General features: G+C 31.9%; 3 protein-coding genes, 1 non-coding gene and 3 pseudogenes across 4 annotated transcripts; 1 reads left to right on the top strand and 6 right to left on the bottom strand.

The window, feature by feature from the left end:
- Positions 1–245: 245 nt before the first annotated feature.
- Positions 246–462, top strand: LOC130500913 (small nucleolar RNA U3). The gene has a single exon (XR_008939411.1). It is a non-coding gene; the product is annotated as a small nucleolar RNA U3 (small nucleolar RNA).
- Positions 463–1,520: 1,058 nt separating this feature from the next.
- LOC130500909 (peptide methionine sulfoxide reductase B5-like) lies at positions 1,521–3,113 on the bottom strand. The gene is made up of 3 exons (XM_056995834.1): positions 2,829–3,113; positions 1,982–2,138; positions 1,521–1,896 (listed from the first exon to the last, which is right to left on the bottom strand). The coding sequence occupies exons 1-3, from the start codon at positions 3,086–3,088 to the stop codon at positions 1,738–1,740; spliced, it is 576 nt and encodes a 191-aa protein (XP_056851814.1). The 5' UTR covers positions 3,089–3,113; the 3' UTR covers positions 1,521–1,737.
- A 378-nt stretch (positions 3,114–3,491) lies between these two features.
- On the bottom strand, positions 3,492–4,159 carry LOC130500911 (uncharacterized; annotated as a pseudogene).
- Positions 4,160–4,467: 308 nt separating this feature from the next.
- Positions 4,468–5,517, bottom strand: LOC130500910 (putative transmembrane protein At3g54730; annotated as a pseudogene).
- A 172-nt stretch (positions 5,518–5,689) lies between these two features.
- Positions 5,690–10,393, bottom strand: LOC108851679 (protein DETOXIFICATION 39-like; annotated as a pseudogene).
- A 5,141-nt stretch (positions 10,394–15,534) lies between these two features.
- LOC108854927 (protein DETOXIFICATION 39-like) lies at positions 15,535–19,261 on the bottom strand. The gene is made up of 7 exons (XM_018628605.2): positions 18,818–19,261; positions 16,654–17,285; positions 16,518–16,574; positions 16,198–16,436; positions 15,981–16,099; positions 15,813–15,899; positions 15,535–15,697 (listed from the first exon to the last, which is right to left on the bottom strand). Exons 1-7 carry the CDS (start codon positions 19,133–19,135, stop codon positions 15,635–15,637), a joined length of 1,515 nt encoding a protein of 504 aa, XP_018484107.1. The 5' UTR covers positions 19,136–19,261; the 3' UTR covers positions 15,535–15,634.
- A 3,831-nt stretch (positions 19,262–23,092) lies between these two features.
- On the bottom strand, positions 23,093–23,762 carry LOC108854930 (uncharacterized). The gene has a single exon (XM_018628608.2). The coding sequence runs from the start codon at positions 23,682–23,684 to the stop codon at positions 23,328–23,330; it is 357 nt and encodes a 118-aa protein (XP_018484110.1). The 5' UTR covers positions 23,685–23,762; the 3' UTR covers positions 23,093–23,327.
- Positions 23,763–25,826: the final 2,064 nt, after the last annotated feature.

Below are 25,826 nucleotides of genomic sequence, written 5' to 3'. Positions count from 1 at the left end.
TTGGGAAAAGTTACGATGTTTGATGCACTGTAATATTCCTTTTAATGTTAAAAATTAGATTTTAAAATAATTTAGTAGCGTCTTTTTCGTAATCAACTTGTTGCGAACAATTTTAATTTACTATTTTCTAATAAATGCTTACACGTGTCACGGAAGTAGTTATAAGTTGGGAACTAAAAAGTCCCACATCGGAGAGACATATAACGTCTCGATTGTTTATATATGTCTAGAAAGCATCAGTGGTCACGACCTTACTTGAACAGGATCTGTTCTATAGGGGAGTACCTTTGCCTCCTTGATTTCTAAGGAGACAGTCCCTTAACCCTGGTTGATGAATAATGGCCGTGCGATTTGAGTGTGATTAACGGCTACGATTGTTTTCGGACTATCCGAGCTGTAGAGGATCGCTACCTGGTCTGGTCTTGACCTAGCCAGGGTGGTCGCACGGTTGTCTGACAGGTCCCTTTTTTTTTTTTTTTTTTTTTTTCTGTTCTCTCCTTTCCTTTTACTATCTCCATCCTCAAACTTTAAATTTATTATATTTTCACCACAAAAACGAATCCTCGTTAAAACCTCCTTTCCTTTTACTATCTCCATCCTCAAACTTTAAATTTATTATATTTTCACCCCCAAACTTTTACACCACAAAAACGAATCCTCGTTAAAACCTCTCAATGAGTTTATTCAAGATCGTAGTTATTCTAAGAAGAAATATGTTATTCTAATAAGGTTTGACTGTATATATGTGTGATTAAACCGATTTGTCAGAGCAGTTTCCTTCATCGTTTGGTCTTTCAACTTCCGTTCATATATATGCACAAAGGCAGAGACATAAGAAGGTCAGGCATAAAACTTGCACATTATCCACAAGTATAAAGATCAAGACTCAAAGAAAGAAGAGTACATCATTTGCTCCTTTCTAACATTATCTCAACATACATGAACTGTGCTGTGTGGCTTGTGGAAAGATTAAGTTCATCAAAAGGCGCAGGAGCAAACCACGACAGGCTCATCAACAAATAAAGCTTTGAGGAAAGGGTGGGTTTTTAAGGGCCGTCGATCAGTCATTCGTGGATACACAAGTAGTAAGCGTGACCTGCTATCATTCCCTACACATATTGGATAAAACTTAAGGATAAAGAGGGACGAAGATGTGTATGGAGTCGAGTTAAAATAGAGAATGTGCACCAGAAGATCCCCCCGCCCCCCAGGTATCTCCACCAACAAGGATAGAGAATCCAAGAAGCACCTGCAAATGTCAAGAAATGACAACTCACCCATGGTAAATACGCTGCTGTGAAAAGGAAAAAACCAAGGAAACTCATGTGGATGTAAAGATGCCAGCGTCTTTACCAAGTAAGTAATCGTTGAGCTTCAAAAGCTTATAACCCAAAAGCAACACATGAGTTTTAAAGACTTTTAGTTGTGTTTTGTGATGTTTAGTTTTTTTTGTCTCTTGTCACAGCTTCTCAATTCGTATTAGATATATGAAGATCAGTGGTGTTGCTACTCAAAAAATGTGGTCGAGAAACAAGAGTGATTCGAGTCATTTCTAAGAAACATTATTCACCAATCTTTATATGACAATAACCAAGAGTCTCAAGACTTCAATTCGACGACCTTATTACTACTAGCGGTCACACTAGTTTCAAATAGCAAGACAAAAACAAAGTGCGAGCCAGCGGGAGGGAGGGACAGAGAAGTTTCACACATCACAAGTATACATTATTATTATTATCACAAGGTTGCATTCCCCGGTGCGAACTTGAGGGAGACACTGTTGACACAGTGTCGCTCATCGGTAGGAGTAGGGAAACCTTCTCCTTTGAAAACATGTCCGAGATGTCCTCCACAAGCTGCACAAGTGATCTCTATTCTTCTCCCGTCTGGATCCGCCTGAGTAAAAAACATGTTAAAAAGATAAGTGGTTCAGTTTCTCAAAAAACCATGAATGATAAGTCTTGATTTTTGAGAATCTTACGGTTCGGTTAATGGCCCCTGGGAGGCCGTCAAAGAAAGCAGGCCAGCCACAGCCAGAGTCGAACTTGGTGGCGGATTTGTATAGAGGAGTCCCACATCCTGCACAGCTATAGATCCCGTCTGCGAATACTTTGTTGTATTCTCCTGTCCCTGGATATCTACATTTACATGTGTAAAAGACCACAGTTAGAACAATCATGTTATAGAACATGGGCCACTATTTTTTAATTTATTTTTAAATATTAAAGGGACACTATTTCACTGAGAGAGAACATTCAACTATAAGGTCTTCTGCTTGTTGCTGTTAGTGTTAGAGAACCAAGAAAGGCTAAAGCATAATCAATCAAAAACACAAGAGTGAGATTCATATCCTACGACGAGTAAGGTTCATAGCAACTAAGACGATCAGATAGAAGAGAAAACAAGAGTTTTTTTTTTTAATGTGAAAGGAAAAAGTGTGAAAATTCGTAGCAACTATAGGACGTTCAGACACATCAGAAAACAGAGTTTTAGAAAGAAAAAAAGAAGTGAAAACACTGAAAATTGTATTGAAAGTTTTGATCTTTCAGAAAACGTATCTCCTAATTGTTAATCTAGTACTAAAGAGTAAGGTTCATAGCATCTCTAAGACGATCAGAATTAATATACAAACAGAAGCAAAGGTGAAAACTTTGAAAATTCTATTGAAATTTTTGATCTTTCACTCCTGATTTGTTGTTTATCCCAAAAACATAACTAAACTTAATTTTCATGAGAGATACTGAATAAACTACATACATGTCCAAGGATGCAAATCATTGTGATATATCAATATATATATATATATATCTAAAACATGCCACACATACTCAGTGCCTTTCTGCCTGAGGATCCTGAATTGCTCAGGAGAGAGAATCGCACGCCACTCTTCCTCTCCCTTATTAACCGATCCAGGAGCTGAAGAACCCATTGCTGTTATACGACGAAAACCTCGACGAAGGAGGCTTAGATTCGGGGGAGAGGAAGCAAATCGAGGTGTAACGAAGGCTTTTTTGATGGTGGTTGAGGAGGTCAAAGACGTGGCTGAAGATAGACGCAGCACATATGATGATACCACGTTCAACGCCATACTCTCGCCTTTTTTTAATGGATTCTCCTTCGCATTTGCTGTCTCGAAGAAGAATATTCAGTTTAACTTGGGCCTAATTTGTAAGGCCTTTACGGTCCAGTATCCACTCAGGCTTGAGAAGAGAGTGAGATAAAGGGCTCTGGTCTCGTCAGTCCGCTAGTGGTAACTGATTAGCAGCAACGGTTGGATATGTTATGTCTATTTGCTTTTCGTTAGAGTTAATTAGTTTGTGACACTTAAAAAAGAAACATATGTCTGAATAACCAGAAGAAGATATAGGTTTGCAACAAACGCTAAAACTCTACTGCAAAAAGAACTGAAACAAGAGAAAACAAAAAAATATATTGGAGAGTATTAAATCTTAACTACTAAACTGATGGATTTCTTCAAAAAAAAAAAAAAACTACTGAGCTGATGGAGTTGCTTTTTCTTCCATGGTACAGTCCACCTTCTTGTCTTCTCCTTCAAACAATTTCGCTATAAATCTACTCTTCGACACAGAGCTTTTAGGATCTGTCTCCATTGCGATGCCATTGTTGTTATTGTTGTCTCCACTCAATATACTCTTGTTCCCAAGCTCTAGCTGAAGCCCATGCTGCACTTTCTCTCCTGTACAAACCGGTTCCACCGACATAAGATCAAACCCACGACCCTCGCCAGGAGATTTCTGCTGCTCTTTCTGTGCCAAGACAAGATTATCTTGATCAGTATTCACCATCGTCTTCGTCTCTGGAGCTGAAAAAAAAATCCACCAGACGAGTCGCAGCTTCGCCATTGCTGTCCTTTGACGTTGAAGACAAAGCTCGAGCAGGTTTAGAAACGTCCAAGTCAGTGACAGCATCTTTCATTGGTTCATCATTAGGAGGTAGAGACTGATCATCAGTCTGGTTCTTGATCTCTTCTCTCGTGAACATTTTAACATTAGGAGCCACATCGTTTGCTGGAGTCACCGGCATTACTTTCCCTCGTGCGAGAAGATAAACTATAAGTAACAATTATATAAAGCAAATGGAAAGTTCTAATGCACATAGACGAGTGTGTATTATTTTACATTGCAAATCTACAGAACATTTTAGGGTTTCACTCTAATTCAATTTAATTGGTATATAAGAAAGGGCTAATTGTTGCATAAATATTCTTCGGAATCGTGGAACTGATTTAAGACCAAATCAGAGCACGGAAGAAACCTGAAGATCAAGAGATCCATCATTTCAGGGTGACAATAAAAAAAAGAATGAAGATTCCAATCACTAAACCAAGAAACTAAAAAACGTATCAACCCTTTGCATGATTAAACAAAAAAAGACCAGAAAGTTTTGTTTAATGTTTTTATATTACCTTTCACACAATTTTGAAAATTCAATGTTTTCTCAGAATAGAATCACAAATATAAGCTTTTTTTTTTGTTCAAACCAACTTTCATTAATAAAATTTAGACTCCATCAAAGGAGGAATTGTTCAACAGAAACAATAACACAACAACATTAGCTAAAGAAACCGCTGCATCAAACGCAAAGCGGATAACACAAACATAGATAAAAGCAAACATAACACACAAGCAACTTAAAGGTGAAACACCATGAGCACTGAGTGAGATGAAGCCACGGGAATTGGAGAACACTCTCAGTGAACTGCTACCCGAACATGCTGCAGCAACAAATGTATAGAGAGCAGCAAAGAACTTGGCTACAGAGGTGATCAAGCACCATCTTGATGAGCCTTAGAAATGTGAGGAAATATGCAACCATAATGGGGTGTAGAGTTGCAAGATCCACCACGGCCAGACAAACAAGTCTGAAAATACGAAGCCAAGGTTGGCTTTTTTAACTCCATCTCTATTCTTTTTGAGTTGTAGACCTGAAACATCAGAGAAGACTACCAACATACAAATATATTGTGAGTCAGATGTTGTTGTAGAATGAAGAGAAGACCTCGCAGCTACTAAGGTGAAACACTGGCAGGGGAAAGAGGATAGATCCAGTGGAGTTTCAGAATCGTCAGGAGGATCTGGAGGGTCGGGAGCAGAGACCCCACTGAGTAGATCTAGAAGAAAGAGAACCGGCGGCGGCTCAGGAGGTGGGGGAGGAGCAACAGCAACTCTGAACCCTGAAGGAGCAGCATCGAAACCATGGAAGAAAGGAAGAGGAGGGAGAAAGAGGAGATTCTCACCGGTGGGCGAGAGGCCACACCGACGGCGGCAGACTAGGTGAAGAAACCCTAATCGCCTTGGAGTCGCATAGGGAAAGAAACGACGAGTTTTTACTGTAGATCATCAGGTTTTAGAAGTCACAAATATAAGCTTTTGAGTGTATTTTGGAATGTTGTCTTCGAATACAATCTCAAGTTTTGCTCTCTTGCAAAGTTTTGCTCTCTTGCAGTTTCTGTGGCCTTTGTTTTCATACCTTCACATTCCGATTTGTACGCAACATAATGGGCTTTTTTACGTAATGATTTTTTTGTTATATTTATATTTACTTTCAGAACAATTATCTCCTTCTAATTCAATTTGGTTATCATAAATTGCGTATATAATGCCAAGGCAAATTAATGAGTTCAAAAATCTATAAGATAATGCCTAACGTATAGAGTGACTAGAAATAATTAATGATTCAAGTAACTTTTATAGTTTAAACAGAGTGAATAACATACATTAGTTATTCCATAATGTGGTTAAACATACATTATTTCAGTTGAAATTAACGAACCATATCATTCATGATCCATGTACCTCCCAAACATTTTTATAATTTAGTTTAGGAGTGGCGCCTTCTTGTCATCCCACATATCCAGACGTTTTCTTGCCTTTTTCACCTAAATCATTGCATGATAATAATATAATTTCAACACTCCCAAAGCAAAATTTTATTAAAATATGATTTAAAATCAATATGATGAGACTTGATATCACGTAACACTAACCTCATTATCCCAATCTGTTTGATAGGTAACGTAAAGTAAGATGAGGGTTTGCATGAGGGTACCTCCAATCATCCCGGTCCATATTCCCTATCACCAAAATTCACATAAATTAATTTACTATATAGATACAACGCATATATTATAAAGAAAATTTGAAAACGAACCTTGGCTTGTAAATTAAAAGTAAACCCGAGAACACAACCAATAGGAATACCAACAACATAGTAACAACCAACATTCACATATGCCACGAATGTCTGCCATCCACATCCCACTGCCACTCCTACAAGCACATACAAATTAGACTTTTATTTGGCCCGGTCCGTTAAACCTGTACACCGAGTATCTCAAGATTTAGCTAAAATTGATTTGCATGTATATACCGGACAAGACAGGCTGGATTCCGTTGAGAAGGATAGTAACCGCCAGAAAAGGACATAGCTCAGAGACGGCCTTAGCCACCTCAGTGTCCGACGTGAAAATGTAGCCGACGTAGTCACGCGACGCCATCAGGGCGAGCGCTTCTGCGAGTGAAATCACGAAGGAGACAAAAGTCGCCATCCATGAAGAGAACATCGCCGATTTTGGATGTTCTGCTCCAAGTTCATTACTTGTCCTGACACTGTAATAATATTTTATTTAAAATAAAAGGGTTATTGATAAAAGAATTCTAGAGAAATTATCAAATTTTGAGATTCTATTGTCATTAATTTTTGAATTTTTAAAATCTAAATGAAATCCATTGTTGTTGGAGTGATGTTTTTTAAATTCCATTCAAAATTTTTTGTTATCGAAAATTTTAGTTTTCATTGATCTTAAGTTCGTGTTAAAATCTATTGTTATTAAATGTAATTTTTCTTTGTTTTTACTTAGAAGATTTAACTTTGAGAACATTATCTATACCATATAATACTTTAAAAAAAAATCTATGTAATAAAATACACTAACATACAAAATATGCAAAATTGAATAATGAAATAATACAAACCACAACTTTAACATAATCCATAAACACAACTTCAGTTCTTTTCTATAATTTTACATGTACTACTCTAAAACAAAAAGAATTACAAAACTATATAAATCTGATAGAGCATAAACTACTAATCAACCATGCAGTAATAGCATAATATATAGTATTTTTTAATAAATAAACAAAAGCTAAAAAAAAATATATGAGATGTGTAACAAAAAAAACGTGTCACCATTAACATATTCTTTATTAGTACTCGGAAAATAAGAAAGTACATAAAAGTCTTGAAAACTCAGGAATCTAGGCTCTTACGAAATTTGCTGAGAACAAAATAATTGAAATGATTTTCTTTCTATTTCTCCTACCATTATCAATTTCTTACTTTAAAAATCAATAACAATCAATCGATGTTTTTAAAATCAGACCGACCCGAAAGTTGGACGGGTTCGATCATGAACCGAGTTAGGTTTATTAGCTGGTTCGACCATGAACCAGTCACTTAGCCGGATTTGATTTCAAATTTATTAAACTGATAAAAACAACTAAAATTAAAAAAAAATCAACAAACCATTCATATAAACATAAAATTAGTTTATATTTATAGTGTTTTATGTTTAAAATTTATTTATATTTTAATTATGTATCAAATTTACTAGCATGACTTTTAAATTTATATACTAAAAATATATTAATCCATATTATTAAACTAGGTTTGACCCGATCAAACTATATTAAACTGTGACCTAAAATATTTCCGGTTCAACTTTCGGTCCGATTTTAAAAACACTGATTGGTAGAATCTATATACAAATAATGCATATCTATGTAAAAATATTTGATAAAGTTGTTAAGTCTAGTTAACTTGTAAAATTCTCTCAACTATTAGAATCATCAAATTCCACAAAAATTCATATTCGAATAATCTTCCCTAATAATCAATACTTACTTATAAAAAAGGATCAATACTTTTCTGTTTCAAAAATGTATATTTTAGTATTTTCACATATATTAACAAATATTAAACTTTTCTTATAAATATTTTTCTGTGAATAACTATTTCTCATTATTTAATCCAACATAAATTCAATAAACATAATAAATTTACCATAAATTCATAGTTTATCATTATTACCTAAAAATATATGTTTTGATATGTTTTTTTCTAAAACATTGATTTTCTTGGAGTATAGTTTATTTCAATAGTGTTGGTTAAAGAAAATGTTGATTAATGATTTGAAAGTAATTAAGAAGAAATACTAACCTTACAGCCGCATTAAAACCAACAGAGACCATGAAAGAGAATCCTGATATTGACATACTGTAACAAAAGATAAATTGTGAACAAAAAACAATAAAAAAACATTGTAATCTTTTTCAAGATTCATATAAATCAAGATAATAAATGATTAATGAATTTACCAGATGGAAAGAGAATCTAGAGAGAGAGCATGATCATTGAGCAAACCAGCAAGAAGAACCAGAATCTGTGAATACCACATTTCCAAACAGATCATAACCGCCGAACCAGCAGAGAGTTTAAAAAAGCTCCAAAGACCATGGAATGATCTCCAACTAAGACCAGTCCACGTGTGTCTGAGCGTTGGACTTGTTATAATATACAAAGTTTGGGACATAACTATGAACCACCAAGAGATAGTAAGAACATAGGCAATGCCCATAAGACCTAGGTCCATTACGTAAACGGTGGTCCAGGTCAGCAAATCTGGAGCAGAAGGGCGGCACCTGAGATGTACGCGCTGGGGGTCACCACGCTTTGAGCTTGGAGGAACTTTTGGGCCGTGAAGTTGACGGCGAAAGCAAAAATTTGAGGGATGAGTCCGACAATGTATAGAGATGCCATGTACGAGACTGTTTTGGGCTCACCTAGTAGGATTAGAATCGGGTACGAAAAGGTGTATAGCACTGTCATGGGCAACCCAACCAGAGCGAGGACGATTGTTGCTCGTTGGAGATAGATCCCAAGCATCTCGTATCGGTGGGCACCATATGCTTGTCCACATAGTGTCTCGACTGCACTTCCCATACCTAACTGTACAACAAACATTAAAAAGCCAAAAACAAAGTTTAATTGTATGCTTATTTTTTTTGTTGTATCCCAAACACTTCCCATATATCAAAAAAGTGTTTATAATCCATCTACTTATATTATTTGATTTCTATTTCGAAGCATACAAGAATTCTTACAAAAGGAATTAAAAAAAAAAGATTTTACAGAAAACTTTATCAAAAGATTTACGAAGTACTAACCCAAATGACACTTACAAACTCACAGTTTTTTTCTAATCATCTAATCATCACAAATTCAAATCAACAAAAAGAAAGAAAAGAATAATTAGACATGTTAATAAGAAAATGAATGGTTAAAAAAAGTGAATGGTTTTTCTCTTTTGTACTCGGAAATTTGGTTACAATAGATTTCCCGGAAATATATGTTTTGGGGAGTAGTTACGCATGACCAGATTCGGTCCTGGATGCAAACATACACATGCTCGCGGTTTGGATAATATATGTGCGTACTGTAAGTTTTTTTTTGTAAGCTCTTACTGTAAGTTATTTACAACAAAAACTCAATAAGTTAGTTGGTTCGTGCCATACACTCAATACACATTTGGAAGGTTTGAACTTTTTGAACTCTGTCTTTTCTACTTCTAGTTTACAAATTTTCAAGGAAAATATGTATCAGAAATTTATTGTAATGAGCTGTGATAATTTGAATAGTTTCAATGTAAGTTTGTCTCTAAAGACTTTTCATCTCAATGTATGTCTTTAAAATAGTATTCATTTAATTCTTTTTTTAAATATGAAAATGTTATTTTTAACTCTAGGTTTAAAGGAAAAAATAACAATCTATTTAAGAATAAAAACTAGAAATGCAATAGATTACTTAGCGCCTATATAATACATATCAAATTGGAGAAGAATTTTTTTTTTTTTATAATATAACTAATATCAACGTGCCTCCAAATATATGTGCTAGTGCTAGCTGCTAGCTGCTGTGCACGATGACGTAAAACGTACCATGAGGCCGTAGACAAGGTTAAAGCAGCTGTTGCCGATGGACGCGGCGGCGAGTTCTTGACTGCCGATATGTCCGGCAAAGATACGGGTCGAGATACTCATTCCGCTGTTGAGCAAATAGACAAATATCGCCGGAAGTGCCAACCGGAAGAGAAGTTTCATTTCTATACATGCCCCTAAGTAGAAGCGCCTCCATGACGGAAGGCTGCTCTCCGTCAAGATGCTCTCGAGTGATCCGGCGTCCCTCAATGGTTTTCGCACAGAGTCCGTCGGATCCACCAACGGTTGCCGGAGAGTTCTCTCCGCCGTCTCAGTTGACATATCCATAGGTTAGTAATTACGTTTTTGTTTTTATCGTATGTTTTAGTGTCTAGTTATTTAGGTGATTGGTTAGCTTATAAGCCCATTTGAGTCTTAACTAGGGATGCTTGTACGTAAGGACACTTGCAAAGTTTTTTGGAGTCAAAATAAATATACTCTCTTTGTTTAATTTTAGCTATTATTTTAGGCTTTTGCCCACATATTAAAAAAATATTTAACTTTATATATTTTATATAAATCAGTATTATTATACACATAATCATATTTTAAATAATAAAAATAGAATAACATATAAACTAAAATGGTTTTGCATTGAAATAAAACGATACTTTTTAAAAAACAAAAGTTTTTCTACAATGACAACTAAATCGAAACGGAAGAAATAATATATATTAAGCTCCGTTCGGTTTGTAGTAGGAAATATGATTACTTCAAAAAAATGGATATTTTATTTTTTTAATAATTTATTTAAATGAACAAATAAATTACATTTAAGAGAACATATTAAACTATATAATCAAGCTTTTTTAAAAGACCATATGAAAACTTAAATGTAGAGAACATATAACCCACAATTTTTAGAAAATGATAAAGGTATACTATTACCTAATTTCGGAATAAAATTATAATGGAAGAAAAATGTATTTTGACTGTGAATTTAATAATTGATATCTTATAGATAAAATGGAAATTAAATGTATTTTTGTTATTTAAAGAATAAATAGAAGATTTTTTTTGTTGATAAAGAAAGAATGATAAATTAATGAGAGTAAAAAAATAATTTTCTATTTTTATTTTTTTCATAATAAGTGTCGTTTAAGGTTTTTGTACATAAATTAAAAAAATACTTAAATTTTTTGTTTTATCCTTTTCTAATATTTTATTTTGTTTGATTTTAATAACTAATTAGCTAACGGTAAAAATAAAAGTTGGTAAAAATATTTAATACTTGCGTTAAAAATATAAAACAATACTTATAATAAAACGAAAATTAAAATTTATACTTAATATGTGGAGGAAGTAATACAGGTATATTCCTAAAATATGTATCAAACTATGAATATTTTATATTTTAACTGGCCAACAGATGTAAGTGGGTCCGCCGTTCCTACAACAAGTAATAAAGTATTGTTAACCATACGAGTTGCCCAAAAAAAACCATACTAGTTGCAATATAAACTGTTTGGGTGATTGAAAATGTTTTTAGTCAATTAGTTAAATGTCAGTAGGGTGGGCACGGACTATATTTCCGTAATTTTAAGAATATCCGTGCTCGGTACAAATAATCAATCTTTTGATCCGTGATGGTTCAGACATTTAGAAAAATTAATATATTTTATCGGATATTTGATTCGATCCATCAATCCGGTAAAAAATTATAAAAAATCATTTTTTCAAATATATTAAAAAAAGAAAACTTTTAGTATAAAAATAATAATATTTCATTACAAATTATTTAAAACTATATAATTCTAAAAATTTAATGGCCAGATAATTAATTTAGTGGATAAAATAACTAAAAATATATATAGAGATATTAAATTATATATAACTTTATATATACATGTATATGCATATGTACATTACAGATCATATATTTGTTTTTTTTAAATGAGTATTTGTGATTTGCTTCTTATTTGACGGATATTAAATTTCAGTATTTGCTTAGATTCGTAAAATTGAGGATATTCGAATTTTTTGGATCAAATCGATACGAATAACGGATCAAATCAAAATTTACAGATATTTTGCCCACCCTAAATGTCAGCATGATTTTAGTAAATTGGGTAAGTATCTACGTTTCCAATGTTTTTAAATCAGACTTGGATAATTGATAAATTAATTAAGTTTAATATGCATAAGATAAAAATATAAGTTTAATATATTTCCTATTGAAAAATATAAGATAAAATACATGTATCATAAAAAGAATGAACATGCCAATGATTAAGAAATTCAGGTTGGTTCTAACCACATGAATGCTTTGATTTTGGCAAAAATTAGTTGAATCTCGAGAGCTTATCAAAAGCTATCACCTCAAATTTTTTCTCTTCAAAATCTGATTTCGATCTAATTTTTAAGAGTTTATCAAAACTATCCATTCGAAGTCCTATTCGGTAGAGCTCTAAAGAGTTCTACTGATATCGAATTTGTATCTTCATCTTTTATTTTACTTTTTTTAATGTTCCTAGATTACAAAACATGATTATAGGCGTATTGACTAAACACACTCTGCGTAATGCCACTATATTGTATAGCTTTAGACTTCTTTAATCAAAATAGTGTTAATAAAAAGGAAAATTGTTTTTAGGCCAAAAATGATAAGTATGTTCTAATAGACTAATCTCATATAATTTATGTTCTATTAGGTTAAATATTTTAAATGGCAGTACTGTCCTTGATTTCAACTAAAAATTTCAAAATTACAATTAACAAAATATTGTTAAATATTAAAATATAATTTTAACTAAAGTAATTTAAAAGATATTAAAATCCCAAAAATCCTAAACTTTGATTTTTTTTATTTATTTAAAATTTGATTTTATATATTTATTTTTAAATTTTAAAATTGGTATGCCCCAGATTTTTGTTCAAATCCTTAGATTTTATAAGACACGATTTTCTATTTTCTAAAAGAAAATCGATTTTCCTTTTTTTATAAATCGATTTTTCTATTTTTATAAATCGATTTTTTCTATTTTTATAAATCAATTTTTCTATTTTTTTAAAATTGATTTCTTTTTATAAATCGATTTTCTATTAAAAATGATTTTTAAAATCGATCTATTAATAAATTTAAGGAAACTAAATATTTTCAAATATTCATTTCCCATATTTTTAGAATTGATTATCCTTATCCATAGAGTGTAGAATACTGTAAACATTTTTGAAATCGATTTCTATTAGTTTTAGATTTACAATAATGTATAGATTCTGATTTCTACAAATTTTAATTTATAATAATGTATAGATTTCGATTTGTACAGATTTTAAAATGATTGGTTAAACGCGAAATGTGTTTTCTAAATATTTTAGATTACTATTATTTAGGTAGAATACATATTCTAAACATAGTCGATTCAATGAAAAAAATGGATTACATTTTCTACTATGTAGAATATCAATTCTACTTTTTTGAACGAAATATGAAATTATGATTTAAACATTTTTAGAACTGAAAAAATATATCAATACATAGATATAGATATTTCATCAGTATTTACCATTTTGATTTTTTGTTTGTGTGTAAAATTATTTAATTTGATTTATTTTAAAAAATACTAAAAGCTATTAAAAAAATTAGTCTAATATGACGTAATTATCATTTTTTGGTCTAAAAAACAATTTTCCCTTAGAAGAAAGGAAAAAGAATCAGTTGACATCATCAAAATCAGCAGACACACACACACATATATATATATATATACATATATATACTCCTGTGATCCTGGCCTAGTGGTTCATTGACTAGTATATTTGTCATCTTTTATTTCAGTGGTTCGTTGACCTTTTCGTGATGGCTTTTGAGGATTTGCCACTACTGGAAATTGAATACAGTCACTTAAAGAAATATTCAGCATCATGTGTTTAATTTTATACTTATAAACAAATGATCAATTGAATCGGTATACTAAAAAGGATACAGAAAACAAAATTTAAAATTGAACTATGCTAAATTATCAAAAGGTTTGCCAGAAAAGTGTTTAAACTAATCATAACAGATTTAGAGAAATTTTGTTTACTGGAACTACTTGAAAAGAATTACTAACATAAACACCTATTCAGAACAACCACCTTCGGTATATCAACTAATTATTTATTAAATTTAAGATTATAATTTCTTGAGCATTATATTTCAGTAAAAAAAACTTCTTGAGCATTATAAAATACGTTTTTATTATTTTAAGTTAATTTTTATCAACTAACTATTTTAACTACATTGGTAAATTGGTATATGAAATACTCTATTCTGGAATTATATCAAAAATTTGTGGGATTTTACAAGCTGAGTTTTGTTTTTGCAATTCTCCTATCTATGATATATTTTACAAGCTGAGTTTTGTTTTCACTGTATATTTATTTCTAAACTTGATATCTGAGGGCAAGTGGCTTTTGAGAGCTTTTACAGCTCTTAGTTAAATTATATTAAAATATTGGTAGTGTTGCTGAGAAACTTTCCATTAATTTCTCGTTATGTAATAGCTCTAGTCCCAGAGAAAACATAAAATATAAAATGTGTTTGTATGTCCGTTTCAGAAATGTTTTAATAAGGTGAACACAAAAAATATATCGAATTATAAAGAAAGACTACGTGGCTGATGTCTTTTCCATGACAGTGCAATTATTAAAGTGAACACTGCCAAAAAATCAAGTGACAATGACGACGGATAAGTTATATAGAAAGACTGTATATGTGAATAGTTTGTTTATAAAGGTATCAGATGCTTGGATGGGTGAAGAAGACAAAGAGAAACACCAAACATTAGGAGAGACAAAATATCAGTAAAATTTGTTTCATCCTCTATTTGTGTCGAATAGATATAAAAAAATAAGAATATTCGTAATTTTACAAATCAAAAATAAATATTAAAATTTAATATCCGCCAAAAACAAATTAAATTATAAATACTAATATACTTTTTTGTGCATGCACAAATATTAATATTTTGAAAAAGAATATCTGATATGATCCGTTATATGCATACAACATATATAAGATTATATATTTATATTTCTGTATATTTTTTTATTTATTAAATTAATTATTTAGTTATTAAATTTTGTAAAAATGTGTAGTATTTTAGATTTTTATAAGAAATGTCATTTTACATCATTTTTTAATTTTTAATTATTTTTACAGATAAAATCAGATATCTGATAGTATATGAATTTTCTTAATGATAGCTAATGCTAAGCCTAAGATGCTATTGTTTAGTTTAGCGTAGTCTGGGAATGCTGATGTAATACTAGCTACGGGTGAATATGTTTCTGGTTAAGATTTGTGCTTACTGATAGATTTGACTTAATTATTCAAATTTGCATTCCTTGCTCAAGAATGTCGACGAAAGTGTTTAGAACCAACCTTGTTAAGATCTTTTCTTTCTAGCTAATGAGAGCTAATGCTAAGCCTAAGATGCTATTGGTTAGTTTAGCATAGTCCTGGAATGTTGATGTAATACTAGCTAGGGGCGAATACTGAATAGGCTCCTTCTGATTTTAGAATAAAATTCTCAATAAATATAAATCTATACATCGAAACATAAATTACATTTTTCATGAAATCCATTACTCGTTTAATTTTGAAGAGGCTCCTTCTTATCGTCCCACATATCCAATCGCTTTCTCGCTTTTTCCACCTGAATTATTGTATAATGGTTATCTTGATCATATTGACACGTACCAAACCAAAACTAGCTTGCAAAATATGATTGTACACCAATAGGATGTGAGTTTATATCACGTAATACTTACCTCTTTATCCCAATCTGTTCGGTACGTCACGTAAAGTAAAATGAGGGTTTGCATGAGGGTACCTCCGATCATCCCGGTCCATATTCCCTATCACCAAAATTCACGTAGAATGTTCATTGTATAGATAAAAAGCGTATACTATACGGAAAATAACTATAGAAAACAAACCTTAGCTTGAAAATTGAAAGTGAAGCCGAGTATACAGCCAATAGGAATACCAACAATATAGTAGCAACCAACATTCACATATGCAACGAATGTTTGCCATCCACATCCCACTGCCACTCCTGCAAACAAAAACCAAACCGAGAATTATTTTATCTGGTTCGGTTAAGGTAAATCGCTTTCCCTCCGGGTTTAATGAAAAGTTATAATTGTAATGTACCGGATAAGACGGGTTGGATTCCGTTAAGAATGATGGTGACGGCGAGAAATGGGCAGAGGTCAGAGACGGCTTTAGCCACGTCAGCATCCGACGTGAAAATGTAGCTAATGTAATCACGTGATGCTATCACGGCGAGGGCCTCTGCAAGAGAGATCACGAAGGAAACAGAAGTCGCTGTCCATGTAGAGAACAAAGCGGATTTTGGATTTCCTGCTCCAAGCTCATTACTTGTCCGCACACTATCAATGTTTTTCATTTAATGATAATACTTTCAGCAATGCTGATTAATGATTCGAATGATATTAAACATAAATACTAACCTTGCAGCTGCGTTGAAGCCTACGGAGACCATGAAAGATAATGCTGAAACTGACATGCTGAGAAAAGAAGAAAAAAAATGTTGAAGAAATGAACATTACTAAAAACAAGAAAATCAAGATTGTAAAATGGACTTACCATATGGACAGAGAATCTAGAGAGAGAGCAGGTTCTTTAAGCAGACCAGCGAGAAGAACAAGAATCTGCGAATACCACATCTCCAGACAGATCATAACAGCAGAACCAATAGAGAGTTTGAAAAAACTCCAAAGACCATGAAACGATCTCCAACTAAGACCAGTCCACGTGTGTCTAAACTTTTGACTACTCGTAATATACAAAATCTGCGCCATAACTATGACCCACCAAGAGATAGTCAGAACATAAGAGATGCCCATAAGACCAAAGCCCATCACGTTAATGGTCATCCACGTTAGCGAGATCTGGAGGAAGAGAGCTGCGGCTGAGATGTAAGCACTGGGCGTCACCACGCTTTGGGCCTGGAGAAACTTTTGAGCCGTGAAGTTGACGGCGTAAGCGAAGATCTGAGGCATAAGCCCGACGATATACAAGGAACCCATGTACGAGACCATTTCGGGCTCACCTAACAGAAGTAGAATGGGGTACGAGAAGGTGTATAGTACTGTCATGGGCAAACCAACTAGAGCGAGGACAATAGTTGCTCTTTGGAAATAGATTCCAAGCATGTCGTAGCGGTGAGCTCCATATGCTTGTCCACATAGAGTCTCGACTGCACTTCCCATACCTAACTGTACAAAACAAGTATAAATGGTAAACTGTATAAGTACTTTTTTTACATTGTATATAAAAGAAAATACATTATCCATTTTCTACAAACAAGATCGGCATATGTATTTACATATACCTGTTATAACGTATGTTTTGTAGTTATACAAAACGGAAGGAATATTTTCACATATTAAGAATTTATTCTTTAATCTGATTTACGATAGTAATATATTGTGAACGATAATTTGGCAGCAAAAGAAGAAAATGCTAAAGTAGATGTTCATAATTTTCACAATTCGTTTTCTGTTCCAGAAATCCAAATCAAACTTTGGATAAAAGTCGAAATCAATTCATTGTTACAATCTCTTTATATATACTATTATTAATTTATGACTTCTTATAAAATTTAAGAAAAGGAACTGATATCACGAGAAAATAAAAAGGTTAATTCTATACTAATTTACAGAAAGAGAATCATAAATGTCTGACACTTCTATTTCTAACTACATGAGAAATCTTAAAACAAAAAACCCTTAAAAACATTTAAAAAAACTTACTGTACTGCACATTTTTAAAAATAGAAGTTCCACACACATTTTATCAAGCAAAGCCCCATTTTAGAATCGTTGCAGGTTATAGATTAATAAGTCACTACACGTTGTAATATAAGAGTTGAAGATTATTTTTATTTTTTAGCAAGAAAATGTTATTCTCTTGCGAACTCCAGAATATTTATTTGCTTAGCAAAAACTCAGGGTAAGTTTTCAATAAGTGAGATATTTGGGATTATGTTTTAACAGAAACAGCTGCATAAGGTGAAGTTTATATCCCTAAAAGAATACTATCTTTTGAGTTATAAGTTCATGAGAGGTCACCAGCGTTAATAATTTAAAGAATGACTTAATTAGTATTCTGAAACTTTCTTAATATTAAAGATTTAACGCCAAATAAAATTATTATTTCGTTAGATATGCTAACAAGTTCCATAAAAGAAAAGAGAGAATTCTTCAGTTCAATGACATATAATCGGAAGCATCAACCATAAAAAAATGCCGTGCACAGTTATTCTCGCTATATCAATAGGTAAACATACTAAAGTCTTTAACTAGCTATAACTCTTAAAAATTAATAAAATAACACGGCAAACTAGAATAATTTAACAGTAATTAATACTCTCCTATTTTCCTCCTAAAAATGCGACAAATTGCCACGTTTAACATTACTCCCTCTGTTTTTAAAAGATGCATGTTCTAGAAAAAATATTTGTTTCAAAAAGATGTATTTTTTATGTTTTCTATATAAAAATTGCAAATTTCAATAAAATTAATTGAATTTATTGAAAGACTATTGATTAAAATGCATTGAAATTTGGTAATTTCTAAAAACAATGCATGATTAATGTGTTTTCTTAATATGTGTGAAAACTCTAAAACATACATCTTTAAAAAACAGAGGGAGTATTTAGCAACGAGCAAAGAAAAAAAAAGGTAACTAATAAATTAACATGTGTCCAGACTCTCAACCACTCTACACATCAAAAAAGCCAACGTACCATGAGGCCGTAGACGAGACTAAAGCAGCTATTTCCGATGGAAGCAGCGGCGAGTTCGTGGCTGCCGATATGTCCGGCAAATATTCTAGCAGAGATACTCATTCCACTGTTGACTATATAGACAAGTATCGCCGGAAGTGCTAACCTGAGAAGTATTTTCAGTTCTATACATGCGCCTAAGTACACGCGCCTCCTGTACGGAAGGCTATTCTCCGTTAAAATGCTCTCAAGTCCGACGTCCGAGGATGGTGATTTTTGATCCACCAACGGTCGTTGGAGATCGGTTCTCTCCGTGGTCTGCTCATTTGACGCATCCATTAGGCTTCTAATTATCAACAACAGTTAATAAAAAGGTTTGGTTATATAAAAACTGATAAGGAAATTGAGTGGAAATGTGTGGATTGATAGGTATGTGGTTTTCTGAAATGATGAAGATTCGGAAAACAAAACCTTTTGTATACAGGTAGGGATTGGACACATGTACATAAATTGCCACGTTACTATTATTTTGAAGTAAATGTGTTTTGGAAAATTGTTGTATAAAACAAATAACGAAAATAAAGTGGGTGTTGGAAAATAAGTGTCTGTGTTTCTTTTTCTTTGGTTTTATTTGAAAAATGGACAGTGAGACTTTAAAAGAGAGGACGGTATAAAACCCCGGGGTGGATGGGGTCCATGAATAAACTAAATACAAATACTGTACTGTAGATTATTTATACTAATGTATAATTTACCTTTTTTTGTCAACAATGTATAGTTTTCTTACAAATTCGAACAAAGTAATTGGTCGATAAAAAGTACAAAGAATTAGTAATAAAATGCACATAAAACGTGTATAACTGAATTGATTCTATTAATAGTTAACGACTAAAAAGACTAAATTTTCAGCTTTGATTTGGTTGAGAAAGTAATTATTGAATTGCAATCTTCATTTATCAATACTCTTCTATCGATAGCGCAGTGTGTGGGTCTTGATTGAGTTTTATGGAAAGCCGTCGTCCGCATCATTCTACAAAGCGAACTTTGACATCAGATAAGAAGTTTTTGCGCATTGACAACTTGTGATGTGATGCATCATATAGGCCGTTGGAACCAATAATTTTGTTTTGCCCACTATGTGTTACTTTATCAAAAAAAAAAAATCGAAGAATAACTATATTTTCAAGGAATCGAACATGTTATAATGATTATGTTCTTTCGATTAGATCTACAATAGAAACTAGTAGTTTTTAGCCAAGGTAAATATATAAGGATTTGCAAGGAAAGGAAAAACTAAAAACATTTACAACTTTTGAAGATTGGACCTTCCTTCTAAGTAGGTCTGATATTGATCATATATATAATTTTCAAAATATATAACTTAGATGCTTGTTTAGATATTAAAAATTAGTTTAATATACATAATCCAGAAAGAAAACTTGTGCAATAACTGCAGCTTAAATATAATAGTAACATTTGACCAAAAAAAAATATAATAGTAACAAAGAAAATAAGGAAAATCCTATTAAAAACCTCCAAAGTGGTAGTTACATTTACTTCAAACTTTCAAACTTTAAATCTTCATAATAAATATTCATATTAATAACATTCTTAACAAAAAAAACTATGAAAAACACGTGTTTTTTTATTATCATAGTAGTTTATAGCACTCTTAACAAATCATGATGAACATAATTATCAATACCATTGATATTAGAGATTGGACGAATCCGGATATCCGAGAAATTTGGGATATTCGGATCCAGATTTGTCTGATCTATAGTATTTGGCTCCGGATTCGAGGTTTTCGGATATCCGTTTATATATCAGACTATTTACAAATATCCGGATCCGGATCCGGATTCGTAAAACTAATTAATAAAATTAAAATAATAATTTTTAAAATATGAAAATTCTAAAATAATACATAAATTAAATATTTATACAAAATTTATAAATATAGATATGAATATAATATTAAAAATAAAATATAGTATTATAAAACTAGTTTTATGAATAAATATAAATATATAAAATATAATTATTAGTAAAATAAAAAAATTAATATATTTTATAAATACAGATTCGGATCCGGGTATCTGGACCTAAAAATTAAGATATCCGAATCCGGATTCAGTTTTGACGGATCCTTAATTTTACTATCCGGATTCGGACATCCCGGATGTCCTATTTACGGAGCGGATCTCGGATTGAATCCGGAGCGGATCTCGGATCGAATCTGGATCCTGGATAATAAATTCCAGGCCTAATTGACATGATATTCTTAACTCAGTTAGTTTTACTTAAATATATATTTTATTAAAATTAATTAATTGGTTACCAGAACATATTTTTATTTAATTTATAGATAAATTAATATAAATTCTCTAATCGGCTTATTGTTTAGAGCCATCATAAAAGTCCGAAAAAAGTTTTGCTGACCAAAAAAGTAAAAACTTTAAAATAATTCTAATTTGATATATGTTTATTATGATATATTTTATTTGTTTACATTACAATAAAAAGGAAATGAAAAAAAATTTGGTTTATTAAAAAAAAAGTTTAATAAAATGTATGTTTTATGAAAACAAACCGAATTAATCATTACATCAATGGTGTTTATAATTCTGGCCACCACAATAATAAAGAATCACCTAAGATACTCTCGTTGTTTTTGTTAAGAGTGTTATTAGTTTGAAAGTTTATTATAAAATTTTAAAGGTTTCAAATGAAAATTATGACCACTTTGGTGGTTTCTAATGGGATTTCCCAAAATGTATAAAGATTTTATTATTATTAACTTTGATTTGGTTTTAAGCATTACTATTCAAACTGTTACTAATATCCTAACAGTTTAAAAGTATTGATCATTTTTGTTCCATGTAGAATTTAAAATTTCTCTTTGGGGGCAGGCATAACAATTACATCAAATGCCTGTCTTTGTTACTCTGTTATTTCATATAAAATTAGTTTTAGAAGATTCTCTTTCGTTTTACGAGCAGTTTTCATATTTCAATACAAATTTATATTTAATATTAGATATTATATGACCAATCAAATAATATATGTTTTTAGAATTAGTTAAATATATTTTATGATATTTTTTCAAAAGTAACAAATTTCTAAATATTAGTGAATTTAACTAAAATTACTTATATTTGGAAAAAAAGAGAATATATTATTTGTCTGAGATTGTAAGATTTAGAAGTACTTGAATGTTTGGGACGAATACAAAAAAAAATATAGAACATGAATCTATACTCAAAGCTCGCACTCTGAGATCTAGAGGTTACAAACAAAAATCCAAAAAATAGCCAAAAAAAAAACTCTTGCTCACAGGTGGGTTTGAACCCGTCTTCCTTTATAATATAGTGTTTTCTTTGGTTTCATGGCTAATTAAATACGTTTTCTTTAGTTTTATGGCTAATTAAATATTTAACAAAAAGGTGGTTGGAAGCCCATGTTTCTTCTGCTTTGGGCTAGAACTAGCTTTGTCCATACCTGAATGATTTGAGCTTAATTCTTATTGCTCTGTTTTGCTTCTACTATTTCAGCTTAAGCAAAAATAGAAAGTTAAAAACTGATTATCTGACATCAATAACCCCAAACATAGCTAGAACAACTACACACTGGTATCATTTCCTACAACATTGATGATCCTTAGTACATCTACCAGCAAATCATTTGGATATTGATTTGATTGACTCGTAATTTGCTGGAGGATTTTTAGGAATCCGAAAGCTTAATGTGTTTTCGGACTGTAAGATGTTCGCATCCATCCTATCCTCAACCTCGACGCAGGTTGAAGATAGAGGAGTTGTGGAGGATTTGCGGTTTAGCTTTTTCTTTTAGTAACCTCTATTTTTGTTTCATTCCCATTCTGCAAAAAGGGGCTGCTGATAGCTTAGCTAAAGCGTCTCTTTTCTCTGTGAACAATTACTCTCTTGCTTGAGTTTTTAAGCTTTATGAAACCTTGATAAAAAACAAAGAAGGGAAAGCTAGTTATTAAAACTTTGATCTACTGTAAACGTATTGGATTGAGTATTGTAAATATGTGGTGCATCCATTACTTTGACATACGTACACTTGTGTGTACACATGGACTCATCTCTCTTAGTCCTAACCAACTTTTGTTGTGGACGATATAATCCTTGAATATATTAACACTTATCCTGATGTCGTTTACCTTTATTACGAACGCACCATTTAGATAACAAAATTCAAATGTGATGTACAAAATAAACTGGTATCTAGGTACTACAGTTTGCATCCAACTCAAATTATTATTTTCGAAGATGGAGTTAATTTTTCATTTAAAACATTATTTACAATATACAACTGAAACCATTACAAATATTAGATTATCCAAACAAAACATCTAATATATTAGCATTCGGATGTTTCATCCAAATGTATTTTGCTGAAAAAGAAAAGATAACAAAAACAAACATGTACACAACTTTGGATTAGCTAAAATCACTGATTAAGCGATTAAACTCAGCCCTTTTCCAATCAATTCACCAAAAATACATTAATCAATCTCAGGGATGCTCTGTAACGCTGGTCTCCACGGCCGTTGGTGATCATTAGATACATCAGCGGCGGTTCCGATTTGATCTCCACCGTCGGAAAGAAAATTAGAAAAAACCTCTTCCGCCGTCAAACCCTCCAAACTAATGTTTCTCATGAGATCTTCAAATTCTTTCCTCGTCATCTTTATCTTAATCTCTCTTCCTCCACACGTGGAAGAAGAGGTTGATGACGACACGTTACTTGTTTCTCCGAGTAGCTTCTCTTCCACCACGTCGTCATCATGGAACACGGTGGATCCTCTTCTCCTTCTTCTCTCTGTTGTTGTTTTGTTTATTACACATATGCAGTTTCCCATTTTGTTTTGTTTTATTTGTCTGATTGATTTGCTTGCTGAGATTCAGAGCTTAAAGAAAGGTTATAAGTATTTATAGTGTACCAGAGAAAATAGGTTTCTCTTTTTGTAATAAAGAAATGGATAAAAGGCTCGAGGAAAAGGATTAGATTTGTACGGCCATGTCGGGAGAGATGACAAAGGTTGATTAGTCTTTACGTGGAATGTCTTTTTCAAAGTTACGTTGTAATTAGTTGACCAAGTTGTGTCATCCTCATCCACTCCTTGTAACTGAATTACTTAATAAAAAGGAAAATATTATCAACAACTTATTTTCTTCAAAAATTTTTTTTTATAAAAACTTCTATTTCATAAATAAATGAGTAACATTTTATTATACCTTCTCAAAAGAGTAAATATGATCACAAATTGTTACGGAGATATGTGAAAATAAAAATTGATCCTGAATAATACTCCTAATATTATATATTTGCTATCACGAACATGGTCCTATTACAATATTGAGTACATTACTGGTATTCACAACACACAACAAAAATAAAACACCTTTAAAACATTGAACATGTCCTATTGAGAACATGGGATGGATTTTTTAAATCTTATAGTTCACATCTAATCTAATTGGTCCTTGATTAAACGTGTCAACTCTAACTACAAAACTAGAATAAAACTCGTCATATTTTTGTTTCTAAAATTTTAAATTTATTGTTGATTGTTGATTTGTTGTATTGCTTAAATCAAAGCGTACGTCTATTGAAGCCCTTTTTCAAAAAAAAAAGGAGTAACGTCTATTGAAATAGTGCCTATATTTACAATACTGAAAGAATCTATGCTATTTTAAATAAATTCTAAACCATTTTATGATAACTTACATAATTTAATATTAATAATGTCCACTAGTTCTGGTATGTATAGCTAACTGTGGACAAAAACTATAATTATCAAATTATTAGCAAATTGGTGAAGTTGACGGGAGTGGACCAACGTTACTTGTTGAAATTATTTGTCTATTGTGTCGGCCGTGCACTTCCGAAGACTTGCAACTTAGAGTAATATTTTAGCTGTTTTTATTGCAACTTAGACTTGGTATAATCCTTAGCGGTGCGGACATACATCCAAAAATAGGTCATGGCTAGATAATGGTCTTCGATCTCGGGCGCCAGAATAAATCCGAATGTAAATTTCCTGGTCGTCAGTGTGAATTGAACCCGGGGCCATACTTACAACCGCAAGTCGTACACCACTAGACTAACTCGTCCTGGTTCTGTTTTAATTTTAATCAAATACTTTTTTGTTAAAATGTAAATATCATATACGAAAGAAAGATTTAAAAAGTAATATTTTGGTTTTGAGTTATCTTGGTAAAAAGAAAGTAAAATATTTTAATCAAATATGATTTAACTGTTGAATAACTTTTTTGTTCTGATGTACCAGTGTCTTTAATAAATTCGATTATATGTGTAAATTATCGTTTTTTCTTGTTAATTAGCAGTCTTTCTAATTAATAAACTATAAAATTTATTTTATTAACCCTTTACAAATAATTAGAACTCCGATGGACCTTTGTGCTGAAATGTTTATATACTTAAAAAAAACATGTGGGAATATTTTATATATACACTGTAAAACTGTTCCTGTGCAGAGTTCAGTTATTCTTTGCTTAGGTTAACATGTGTTGTTTACTGTTTTAATCAGGACATTATAAAGTCCACTTGGATTGAATGATTGATGTTTTTTTTTTCGAGCTTGACATCGTCAGAATAGTAGTTCGTATGCAAAATTATGCTGATGAGCCTGTTCTTCAAAAAAAAAAAAAAAATTATGCTGATAATAATATTTTGTATACCAATTGAATCAAGTTTCGGTAGAGGGTTTCGTCAAATATCATTAACTACATATGCTAGTATGATTTTTTATATGATGAATATTATACTTGGTGATACAGATTACAGAGTGATTCACGCAGTGGCGGAAGCAGAAAAAAATATTATTGGGGGCAGACATAGACAAAGGTATGGGGAAAAAATATGAATGGGAGCATAATATAAATTTGGCTTTAAATTACACTAAATTTTTTAATTTTATTGGGTTCATTGCCCCCATATTGTTGCATGTGCCTCCGCCACTGGATTCACGTGCTCGAAT

Source organism: Raphanus sativus, unplaced genomic scaffold, assembly GCF_000801105.2.
Source record: "Raphanus sativus cultivar WK10039 unplaced genomic scaffold, ASM80110v3 Scaffold0058, whole genome shotgun sequence".
Taxonomy (NCBI): Eukaryota; Viridiplantae; Streptophyta; class Magnoliopsida; order Brassicales; family Brassicaceae; genus Raphanus; species Raphanus sativus.
Note: the sequence above shows the minus strand (reverse complement) of the source record. Positions and strands in the feature narration are given on the sequence as shown.